The sequence below is a fragment of the Salvelinus alpinus genome, chromosome 6, assembly GCF_045679555.1.
Source record: "Salvelinus alpinus chromosome 6, SLU_Salpinus.1, whole genome shotgun sequence".
In the NCBI taxonomy this organism is placed as follows: domain Eukaryota; kingdom Metazoa; phylum Chordata; class Actinopteri; order Salmoniformes; family Salmonidae; genus Salvelinus; species Salvelinus alpinus.
The window spans coordinates 55,324,094-55,336,573 of record NC_092091.1 but is presented as its reverse complement, the minus strand read 5'-3'; the positions used below and the strand labels follow the sequence as shown (position 1 = coordinate 55,336,573).

General features: G+C 41.7%; 1 protein-coding gene across 1 annotated transcript in view; it reads right to left on the bottom strand.

Annotated features, from left to right (window-relative positions):
* Positions 1-6,489, bottom strand: part of LOC139578909 (alpha-1A adrenergic receptor-like) — a 33,329-nt gene extending 26,840 nt beyond the window's left edge. Inside the window, exon 1 of the mRNA XM_071407043.1 lies at positions 5,009-6,489. Coding sequence (XP_071263144.1) covers positions 5,009-5,960 — 952 coding nt within the window. The 5' untranslated portion in view covers positions 5,961-6,489. The remainder of the gene's footprint in view (positions 1-5,008) is intronic.
* Between the last annotated feature and the right edge of the window lie 5,991 nt (positions 6,490-12,480).

The window sequence follows — 12,480 nt, the reverse complement described above, 5'->3', positions numbered from 1 at the left end:
AAAAGATATGTGAGATAATGTCTAGATGCTTTTAGGCATTTTAATGTCTTAGACTTTGCCAGTGTGTTGTGGATTGAAGTCCACACGCGAAGTGAAAAGGTAAGAAGAGGAGAGCGCAGAGATGCGAGAAGGAATACAACGTGGCTGCTATGAAAGGGAAGTGTGTTTACATGTGATCAGGGGTGTATTCAGTCAGCAGAATTCAGTTGAAAACGTTTCTTAAACAGAAGCAAACAGAACGAAACAAGGACAAACTTTCCTGAATTTGTCCAATAGAAACTCTATGTTTGCAACTGTTGGACTAATGATTACACCCTAGATCAGCTAGATGCAGGCAAGTGTGCAACGCAGTATTGAATGTGTCACTGTCTGTCCATGTGTCACTTTCTGTCACCTTAAAATGTTCTCTCAACCAGTGTGCACCTACGTTGTAAACTTTCATTCCTAGGCTAGGTTGGAGCAACCTCATGATGGGTATAGGGAAAATTTGAGTATCATGTAGTAGCCTAAACCTATCAATGTTACATTGAACTGGGTGAATGGAATGTGAATGACAGCCATCCAATATGCTGTAAGAGAAATAAGGCCATGCTCATGAAAAGAAAGGTGTGTCCTACCTCATCTTACATGGCACTGACCGCCATTGGTGTGTACAATGTGTGTGTCTTTCTTATTTGACATCACACTGGGCAGAGACGCCAGATCAACATCTAGTATAGATTTTTTTTAATGTAATTGTTAAATTTGTACCTTCATTTAATTAGGCCAGTCAGTTAAGAACACATTTGTATTTACAATGACGGCCTACCCCAGTCGACTCTGGGCCAATTGTGCGCAGCGTCGACCGGGACTCCTAATCGCGGCCAGATGTGATACAGCCTGGATTTGAACCAGGGACTGTAGTGACAGCTCTTGCATTGAGACGCAGTGCCTTTATACCACTGTGCCACTCAGTTCTCAACTAATGTGAATTCAACAAAAAATGTCACCATGTCATTGGATTTCGGTAAAAATTTGGGTGAAAAAAATATGAAATGCTCCTAAGTTGATCCAATCAGTTTTCCATGTTGATTCAATGTCATCACATCATTTTGTGGGGTTGAAATTACGTGGAAACAATGTTGATTCAACTAGTTTTTGCCCAGTGGGATGTTACCCTTAATGGCTCCGCTATGCCCCAGTCTTTCCCATTGACGTTCCTTCTAAAACCTATTACCTGACATAATTAGTGGCATTTGATTCCCTCCTGTTATCCCTCTAGTCTCTACACCCGACCCCATTTCACCATTAAAGCACCTTTCTATTCATTCGCCTTTTATTGACCGTCTGCTGCTCTGTGAGCAAGTCACCTGTTTGTTTCTCAAATCATCATCAGCCAAAGGTTCTAGCACTTAGGAACACATTGTTTTTATTGCTGTTTGATTATCTGTATCATGTATTGTGTTGTGTATCTATGTGTTGTGTTTTTACACCTTCTACTCCCTTTCGACTCCCTTTTCTATTGAGCTGTTGTTAATTATTATTAAGTAACTGGTTACACAGCCTTTTTTCTGTTTACTCAAGTTTTCTGTTCAAGTGTTACCTGAACAACAAAAAATGTAGTTGGTCCAAACCAAGCTCCAACTTGAGAAAACTTTGTCAAACATTCGGTCAATTTAAAATGACGTTTGCTCAACTCATACCTTCATTCAACTAGAAACGACTACTTTGGGAATCTTAACTAACAAGGGCTGTGCAACTGATTACACACTGCTTTTAACATGACATGTTTTCAATTTAGTTTATTAAATGGCGCACGTTCATTTATACAGTAATTATGATTCAACATGTCCTCACAACCGCTTGGTTCATGACATGCCAATCTTCCTGCCACGCCACCATGTCTGTGTCAGCTATCAGTTCATCATCATTGATTTAATTTACTTATTTAAGCAATTTTACTTTTTCTGTATAGTTGTCTAATGTTGGTGAGGCATATTGTATATTTTAATGTGACTCCTTAATCAGGCTGATTCATGATTTTGACTGGCTGAGAAACGCTGCCTGCCTGTCTGTCTCGTCCTGACTCCCGACACGTTCATTACTATGGGACAGCTGGAGATCGAATTAGAATATTGAAACAATGTTGCAAATGTCATAGACTGACAGCAAGGTTCATACAAATTTCCGACGTTGAAAACTAAATGTTAGTCTAAAAGATATGTGAGATAATGTCTAGATGCTTTTAGGCATTTTAATGTCTTAGACTTTGCCAGTGTGTTGTGGATTGAAGTCCACACGCGAAGTGAAAAGGTAAGAAGAGGAGAGCGCAGAGATGCGAGAAGGAATACAACGTGGCTGCTATGAAAGGGAAGTGTGTTTACATGTGATCAGGGGTGTATTCAGTCAGCAGAATTCAGTTGAAAACGTTTCTTAAACAGAAGCAAACAGAACGAAACAAGGACAAACTTTCCTGAATTTGTCCAATAGAAACTCTATGTTTGCAACTGTTGGACTAATGATTACACCCTAGATCAGCTAGATGCAGGCAAGTGTGCAACGCAGTATTGAATGTGTCACTGTCTGTCCATGTGTCACTTTCTGTCACCTTAAAATGTTCTCTCAACCAGTGTGCACCTACGTTGTAAACTTTCATTCCTAGGCTAGGTTGGAGCAACCTCATGATGGGTATAGGGAAAATTTGAGTATCATGTAGTAGCCTAAACCTATCAATGTTACATTGAACTGGGTGAATGGAATGTGAATGACAGCCATCCAATATGCTGTAAGAGAAATAAGGCCATGCTCATGAAAAGAAAGGTGTGTCCTACCTCATCTTACATGGCACTGACCGCCATTGGTGTGTACAATGTGTGTGTCTTTCTTATTTGACATCACACTGGGCAGAGACGCCAGATCAACATCTAGTATAGATTTTTTTTAATGTAATTGTTAAATTTGTACATTCATTTAATTAGGCCAGTCAGTTAAGAACACATTTGTATTTACAATGACGGCCTACCCCAGTCGACTCTGGGCCAATTGTGCGCAGCGTCGACCGGGACTCCTAATCGCGGCCAGATGTGATACAGCCTGGATTTGAACCAGGGACTGTAGTGACAGCTCTTGCATTGAGACGCAGTGCCTTTATACCACTGTGCCACTCAGTTCTCAACTAATGTGAATTCAACAAAAAATGTCACCATGTCATTGGATTTCGGTAAAAATTTGGGTGAAAAAAAGATGAAATGCTCCTAAGTTGATCCAATCAGTTTTCCATGTTGATTCAATGTCATCACATCATTTTGTGGGGTTGAAATTACGTGGAAACAATGTTGATTCAACTAGTTTTTGCCCAGTGGGATGTTACCCTTAATGGCTCCGCTATGCCCCAGTCTTTCCCATTGACGTTCCTTCTAAAACCTATTACCTGACATAATTAGTGGCATTTGATTCCCTCCTGTTATCCCTCTAGTCTCTACACCCGACCCCATTTCACCATTAAAGCACCTTTCTATTCATTCGCCTTTTATTGACCGTCTGCTGCTCTGTGAGCAAGTCACCTGTTTGTTTCTCAAATCATCATCAGCCAAAGGTTCTAGCACTTAGGAACACATTGTTTTTATTGCTGTTTGATTATCTGTATCATGTATTGTGTTGTGTATCTATGTGTTGTGTTTTTACACCTTCTACTCCCTTTCGACTCCCTTTTCTATTGAGCTGTTGTTAATTATTATTAAGTAACTGGTTACACAGCCTTTTTTCTGTTTACTCAAGTTTTCTGTTCAAGTGTTACCTGAACAACAAAAAATGTAGTTGGTCCAAACCAAGCTCCAACTTGAGAAAACTTTGTCAAACATTCGGTCAATTTAAAATGACGTTTGCTCAACTCATACCTTCATTCAACTAGAAACGACTACTTTGGGAATCTTAACTAACAAGGGCTGTGCAACTGATTACACACTGCTTTTAACATGACATGTTTTCAATTTAGTTTATTAAATGGCGCACGTTCATTTATACAGTAATTATGATTCAACATGTCCTCACAACCGCTTGGTTCATGACATGCCAATCTTCCTGCCACGCCACCATGTCTGTGTCAGCTATCAGTTCATCATCATTGATTTAATTTACTTATTTAAGCAATTTTACTTTTTCTGTATAGTTGTCTAATGTTGGTGAGGCATATTGTATATTTTAATGTGACTCCTTAATCACTATGAAAAATAAAATAGTTTTTCTTGAGTGCACTTTTATGTCAGGACAGAATTACAATGGCTTGTTTTTGCTCTTCAACATACTGCTACAAAACAGTAGGGCGCAACTGATGACGCCGTTGAAGGATATTTTATGTCTATGGACTGCAAACAATAAATCGATGAATTGCACATGTATATAGGCATATGGAATTTCGGACTTGTAGTTATGTTTGATGATGCCGGATGCCACAATTAGAACTGTTCATGATTGGTTTAAGTACGGTATTACAGAGCATATGTCGTGCGTAATTGTGAGTAATTGTGAATTTGCTCAGTCTGCTACGTTTATCTTCCAGAGACAATAGTGGTCATGTCCGTACATTTACAATAGGGGCAACAAATAAATACCAAAACCTCACAATTCCAGATATCAAAAGAGTGTATTGCATTGGCAGTTTGCACGCTGCCCGCAACCTTCTCATAATAATTATGCACTTGGAGGAATTTTAAACATCCTTGTTTAACGTTTCATATTCTAAATAGTGCACTCCAATATGTAAACATAAGCACAGTGAACAAGATATAACTTTAAAGTAATTGAATCGTATTTGAGTAATATGGACACCGTTGGATAGGCTACATCCTGACCGCAGTGAAGTGCACACTCGTCATTCATTACAGAGAATCCTACTGATTACACACGCGAGCGCACACACATATTTACGAATTCTGGGACACATATTTTACATATGGTAAAAAAAAAAAACACAGAACCAATAGCCTCAATAAATTGCAATTGAAATGTTGATAATCAAACCAACACTTACCCAGTGGTAAAACAAAGAAAAACGGTAGCCAACACAGGATGAACATCCCGACGACAATCGCCAGCGTTTTGGCAGCCTTCTTCTCCCGGGAGAACTTCATCAAGCGCACGGACAGCGAACTCCGGAACGGGTGGTTTTTACTCTTGGAAGTATCCTCCAGCATGCTCCGACAGTGTATCCTAAGCACCACTTCTATCGACTTATTTCTTTCCCGTTTGACCCCCGCTTCTAAACTCTTGGTAGTCCTCCTGGCCACCACGTAGACCCTGAAATACATCACTAGGATGACCATAAGCGGGAGGTAGAAGGAAAAGAGCGAGGAGAAGAGGGCATAGCCCGGTTCTTCCGTGATGCTGCAGACGCTCTCGTCCGTCGGCGGCGGTTCCTTCCATCCCAGCAGCGGTCCTATGGAAATGACCATGGAGGAGACCCAGACCAACACCAGAATGACGGCGGCTTTCTTCTCCGTCATGATGGTGGGGTATTTGAGGCAGTGTTTGACCCCGATGTACCTGTCTATGGAGATGACACAGAGGCTGAGGATGGACGCGGTGCAGCAGAGAACATCCACCGCTGCCCAGATGTTGCAGAAGACCCGGCCGAACACCCAGCATCCCAGCACTTCCAAAGACGCGGAGAAAGGAAGCACAATAATGCTCAATAGCAAGTCCGCTATGGCCAGGTTGACTATAAAGAAGTTCGTTACGGTCTGTAAGTGTCTATTGCACAGCACCGAGAGGATAACCAAAATGTTCCCAACGATAGCCACCAATATGAACATGGATAGAAAGACCCCGACTGCAATGACCTGGGGGTCCAGTGTGATGTTGGTGCAGCTGGTGGAGTTGGTGCTGTTGTCTGTGAATAACATTTGCTCCAGGAAAGATTCGTTGAGAGCTTTTTCAAAATATATTCCATCATTGCTTTCGTTCATCAAATTAGAATATGTCATTTTGAAACTCCATAAAGAAAACTTTATAGTTGGATTACTAGGCAAAACAAAGTGGTGTTCATAATGTTTTTGTTCAGTGTTGTTTGTTTCCAATATCAAAAGAAAACGAGATGAAATGGAACATTCTTCTCACACATGTGAATTGTCTTCAATTTATAAAAAGCTCCAGGGGTATCTCGATTGGTTCATCTATTAAATGCGTATTTTTTCCCCCAACAAAAATAAAACTGATGCGCAATAACAGCACCATCCCTCTGTCTGAAAATGCAGGATCAACTATTCCTTCTTTTTTTTTAAACTGAAGACTGCTCCAGCCATGGATTTTCTTGGAGTTCTTTGAGGTAGTAAAAATGTCAGAAAATCTCAAATGAAGTATCAGTAAATATATTTTTGTAGCTCAATAGCACCGGATGATCCGATTCTATTCCACTGGCGGCATTCTTTTAGTGAGAAGTCCAAACCAAACCACAGAGTCGCAGCCTGCCTAGGACCCCAGCATCTGAGCCCTGCGCTCCTCCTTAGCAAGTGGATTAAGTGAGGCGTCGCATAATAACTGCGACGCCACAAGAGGGAGTCGCGCCCGTCTCTACACACTCAACAGGCATTCCAATGTAGCCAACAGTGTATAGATTTGACCCATAGCCTAATATTCAGTTGATGTTTAGACTACTTCAGTATTACATCACTGACATATACAACCTGAAGCCAGACTACATGCAAACTAAACCCTTCAGTAGAATATAATACACTACATCTCATTCAAAAACATGGGCATTAATATGGAGTTGGTCTGCCCTTTGCTGCTATAACAGCCTCCACTCTGCTGCTAGGACTTGCTTCCATTCAGGCACAGAGCATTAGCGAGGTCGGCACTGATGTTGGGAGATTAGGCCTGGCTCGCAGTCCGCATTCCAATTCATCCCAAAGGTGTTCGATGGGGTTGAAGTCAGGGCTCTGTGCAGAACAGTCAAGTTATTTCACACTGATTTCAACAAACCATTTCTGTATGGACCTTGCTTTGTGCACGGGGTCTTTGTCATGCTGAAACAGGAAAGGGCCTTCCCCAAACTGTTGCCACAAAGTTAGAAGCACATAATCGTCTAGAATGTCATTGTATGCTGCAGCGTTAAGATTTCCATTCACTGGAACTAAGAGGCCTAGCCTGAACCATGAAAAACAGCCCCAGACCACTATTCCTCTTCCACCAAACTTTACAGTTGGCACTATACATTGGGGCAGGTAGCGTTCCCCTGGCATCCGCCAAACCCAGATTCGTCCGTCGTACTGCCAGATGGGGAAGCGTGATTCATCACTCCAGAGAACGCGTTTCCACTGCTCTAGAGTCCAATGGCTGCAAGCTTTACACCCCTCCAGCCGACGCTTGGCATTGCGCATGGTGATCTAAGGCTGCTCGGCCATGGAAACCCATTTCATGAAGCTCCCGACGAACAGTTCTTGTGCTGACGTTGCTTCCAGAGGCAGTTTGGAACTCGGTAGTGAGTGTTGCAACCTGGGACAGACGATTTCTACGCTATACGTTTTCACTTCACAATAACAGCGCTTAGAGTTGACCGGGGCAGCTCTAGCAGGGCAGAAATTTGAGGAACTGACTTGTTGGAAAGGTAGCATCCTATGATGGTGCCACGCTGAAAGTCACTGAGCTCTTCAGTACGGGCCATTCTACTGCCAATGTTTTTCTTTGGAGATTGCATGGCTGTGTCCCCTTTTTTCATACACCTGTCAGCAACGGGTGTGGCTGAAATATTTGAATCCACTAATTTGAAGGGGGGGTCCACATTCTTTTGGCCTTGTAGTGTATACAATATAATAGAATGGAATAGACACTTAATTGTGCATTTTGTAACTCTGGTACATAATGCTAAATGTGTTTGTATTATTTCATTTTTTTGCCAGAGATGTTTGAAACATAGCAAAATCAAAACCACAAGTGAGTTGAAATGACCACTGCAACAAAAACACTGTCAGTCATGGCCCCAACCCAGAGCTGTTGGCTTGAGTGAAATTGGCCTTATGGGTCCTAGCTGTAAAGTTCTAAGTCCCCAGTGACTCTGTGCAGCTGCTGCCGTCCCCCAAGGAGGAACGGAGGGGGCGATTGGTCGTTACGAGTCACCAGGGAGCTCAGGGGGGGAGCAGCGGAGGGGACACAAGCTCTGGGAAAATGGTGCGAGGCAGAATGAGGAGTCGCTGCCGGACTCACAAGGGGCAACACACATGCTGCGCTTCAATCTGCACTCCCTCTTTTTTTGCGGTTGCATTTCAAAAGATACCTAAATGGAGAAAAACACACAAAAGCATAGAGCAGGATGAGTGGCAGAGGAGTATAGGCTAGCCGTGATATTGCCTTAAAAAGAGGTTTGAATGATATATTTCTATGCGTATTGCATGGGACGTATGACAAGCATGTCAAGTTTAGAGAGGAGCTGAATGAGCACAGGCCTACATCTCATTTGTATCATCACTGGACATAGTTTAATAATATCTGATTCCAAATAATCACTCCTTAGGCTGCACATCCAGGGTTAATCCTCAAAACAAGTCATCAAATATTTCCCTTTTCATTCCTTTCGGATTCATTGTGTCGTATGGGTGAGAAGGGGGTGTGATATTTTGTGTGTGCAAATGACAATGTGCATGATTATACCCCCCTTCTCACCCATATGACAATTGCATGGCCAGTAACTATTCACTAAGTAATACCTGTTATAGCCACGCCACCTCATCAACCCTTGCCATTACGTCAGTCATCAATCGTCAAAATATGCCAAGAGTTGCGGCACCGGCTAATTGGATGCGGCCCCCTGTTTTTGTGAGCAAATGACTCAATGATACCTGTCAGGGGTCCGGATGCTAGATGACTTTCTGCTGATGCAGAATAATGCAGTAACTAACTACACAGTGTCAGTCACTACAGAACATGTGAGGGAATGTATTTACTGTTGTTCTGTGTCAGCAGAACACTACTGTTATCCAATCCAACATACTTTTTTGTTCAACTTTATTATTCCACTTTTGGACAGCTGACACAAACAGACATTTCATTTTCTTGTTGTCTTATGAATGTATTAACTTATACGGATAAACGTGTAACTTTTCTGTGAGGTGCTTTAAGGAATAATGAGTCCAGTCTCCTTCGGTAACACACCACTTTAAAACGAGGATATTCATTAACATGGTCTGTGATGTGACTGTGTAGTGCAATTGACAGGTCTTGGTGAAACCAACCTCCATCATTGTTCTGCTTTTTGTTGCAGACACACTTGACCATACACGGGACTTTCAAAGTTCATATTTGACATGTTATCCATTATTCAAGGAGGATATAGACTAATGCTATTTAGGAGAACTCCATGGCCAAAGGGCACAATAGTACAGTCTATATCCAAATCCAATTATCCAGCCGTCTCGTTTTGGTATATCTTAACACTGCTCTACGTTTGAAACATGAAAAAGTGGAATGAAAAACAGACGAGGTACATTTCCCCTACATCTGTTTTCCTCCTGTCGCTAAATCAACTGTTATGACTTTTTAGATTTTAAATACACGCTGGATAGTGGATATCCCACCCTGTCCAAACTGGTAAGAGTGTCTGAAATTGAACCCTGAGTCCAGCACTTTCCTGTTTAGCGTTGAGGACGCTCAGCTGTCACAGCCACTGCCTCGTTACAGTCCCCAGTCAGAAACCTTTATGTGCAACACGGGCTCCTGTCCTGTTAAAACATTCTGTCCCTTCCCATTCCTTCCCATTCAGACCTGGGTTTAAATATTATCACATGTCCAGGAACTTCAGTAGTAACAGCAGCTTCACTATATCGTTACCTAAACATGCACAGTTCCATAGTGCTCTCGTTCACACAGCACACAAGTGCAACACTTTCATGTTCTTGGCAGTGGTTACTTAAGTAAAAATACTTTAAAGTACTGCTTAAGTCATTTTTGTTGGTATCTGTACTTACTTTACAATTTATATTTTTTTACAAATTTTACTTCACTACATTCCTAAAGAAAATAATGTACTTTTTACTCCATGCATTTTCCCTGACACCCAAAAGCACTCTTTACATTTTGAATGCTTAACAGGACAGGAAAATTGTCCTATTCATGCACTTATCAAGAGAACATCCCTGCTCATTCCTACTGCCTCTGATCTGGCCGATTCACTAAACACAAATGCGTCATTTGTAAATGATGTCTGAGTGTTGGAGTGTACCCGTGGCTATCCGTAAATTAAAAAACAAGAACATCTTGCCGTCTGGTTTGCTTATTTTAAGGAACGTGAAATTATTTATACTTTCACTTTTGATACTTAAGTATATTTGAGCAAATACATTTACTTATGATACTTAAGTATGTTTAAAACCAAATACCTATACACTTTTAAGTAGTATTTTACTGAGATTTCTTTCACTTTTACTTGAATCATTTTCTATTAAGGTATCTTCACTTTTAGTCAAGTATGACAATTCGATACTTTTTCCACCTCTGGTTCTCGGTCACCTTTACATCACAATGACAACATACTGCCAGACATAGTATTGTAAAGACCAGGGAACCGATGCATCTGGTTTGGTCATTTTCGGACTCATAATAACCAGAAAATAGGACAGTATGTAGAATTAAGTTATGAATTGTCCTTGCTATTCGCTGACACGTAAATTAGTAACTGTCACGCGGGACTAGGTTGGCGAAAGAACCAGACGCAGAGAGAGAGAGCCGCTTGGGAAAAAATATACCTTATATTTATTCTCCACAAGAACTGAATAAGCCCGAACATCCAGGGCGTAGAGAAACACTTGCCAAACACCCAAAATACACACACGTAACAAAAAACAATCCCGCACAAAACAAGGGCGGGTCTTACTCCTAATTATAGGGAAGCTCATTACGAAACAAAAACAGGTGCAACTAATAAGACAAAACAAACAGACAAACGAAAAAGGGATCGGTGGCGGCTAGTAGGACGGTGACGACGACCGCCGAGCACCGCCCGAACAGGCAGGGGAGTCAACTTCGGCGGAAGTCGTGACAGTAACATCACGTGTCATTTCCTGTGTTGGCTGGCTGCGTTACGCCAGCCCTTTATAAGGTGTACTCAAAGCACCTCGCTCCACGATTGATGTTTCCTATTTCTCACAGCTATTACAAAGACTATTGAAACGGCATGTTTTTATTGGCAACTGGTTTTAATGCTGTTACCATAACTCTGGTGTCTGGAGGAAAGGACTCACACATGGGATTTGTCCCAAATGGAACCCTTTTCCCCCCTTTGGGCTCTTGTCAAAAGTAGTGCACTATACAGGGAAGAGGGTGCCATTTGGGACGGAGGGGTCCATTAACCGCAACCCTGTCCTCCTCGTGTGAAAACACTAGTTTTGTCTGCCTGCCATGAAGATATCAATAGAGGCACAGTGCACCTGTCTGTGCCACTGTTCAGCTGAAACAATAGCCTGGTTAAACAAGCACCACACTCCATGTCAGACCTGGGTTCACATTTAGCTGGGGTTGATTGAGCCTGGCGCCTTGGAACCAAGGGAATAGTTCCGCATTTTCAAATCCAGCACCACATCTGGCACTCCAGGCAGGCTCAATCTAACGCTTACCTTCCAAATACTTTTTGAACCCAGGTCTGATTCTCACAGATCATGAGGTTATACAAAACCCATGCCACTCACTATGAATGACTGTGGCGTAATACAACATTTACACACAATACAATGTTTCTTTTTACACAATATCATGTGTTCATCATGGCAACAGAGGCATCTGAGAGGGATTGTAAATGAGACAAAGACACAACTCTTCAAGTAAACAGGGGATTTTTGGTTGAATATTGTCACTCGTGTGGATTACCCGTCAAGTCTCTTTGATATCATCTGCTACAGTATATGACACTTTTACACACAGTCAGTCGTATGTTGTGATCTCACAGCGACAGTGTTGTAGTGGGCATAATATTGATCATGTATGATAAATACCTCACATGTGATTCGTAATAAGACTAAGCAAGTAGCCTATTGAAAAGTATAAATCGTTTAACGTCCCGTATATTTAGTAAACCAGACGGCACGATTTTTGTGTTTTTAAAATTCATGGCTGGCCGGGGGGCACACTTAGGGCAAAACTCAGACATCATTTACAAACGAAGCATGTCTGTTTAGTGACTCTGCCAGATCAGAGGCAGTAAGAGGGACCAGGGATGTTCTCTTGATACGTGTGTGAATTGGACCCTTTTCCTGTCCTGCTAAGCATTTGAAATGTAACAAGTACTTTTGGATGTCAGGGAAAACGTATGGAGTAAAAGTACATAATTTTCTTTAGGAATGTAGTGAAGTAAAAGTAAAAGTTGTCAAAAATATAAATAGTAAAGTAAAATACAGATACCCCAAAAACGACTAAACTAGTACTTTACACCACTGCACACACCCTCAGACTGTCTCTCACCATGGCTTTCTCTGCTCCAGCCTCCGGTCTGTTTGAGTGTCTCCGGTCTTATCAGCTTCT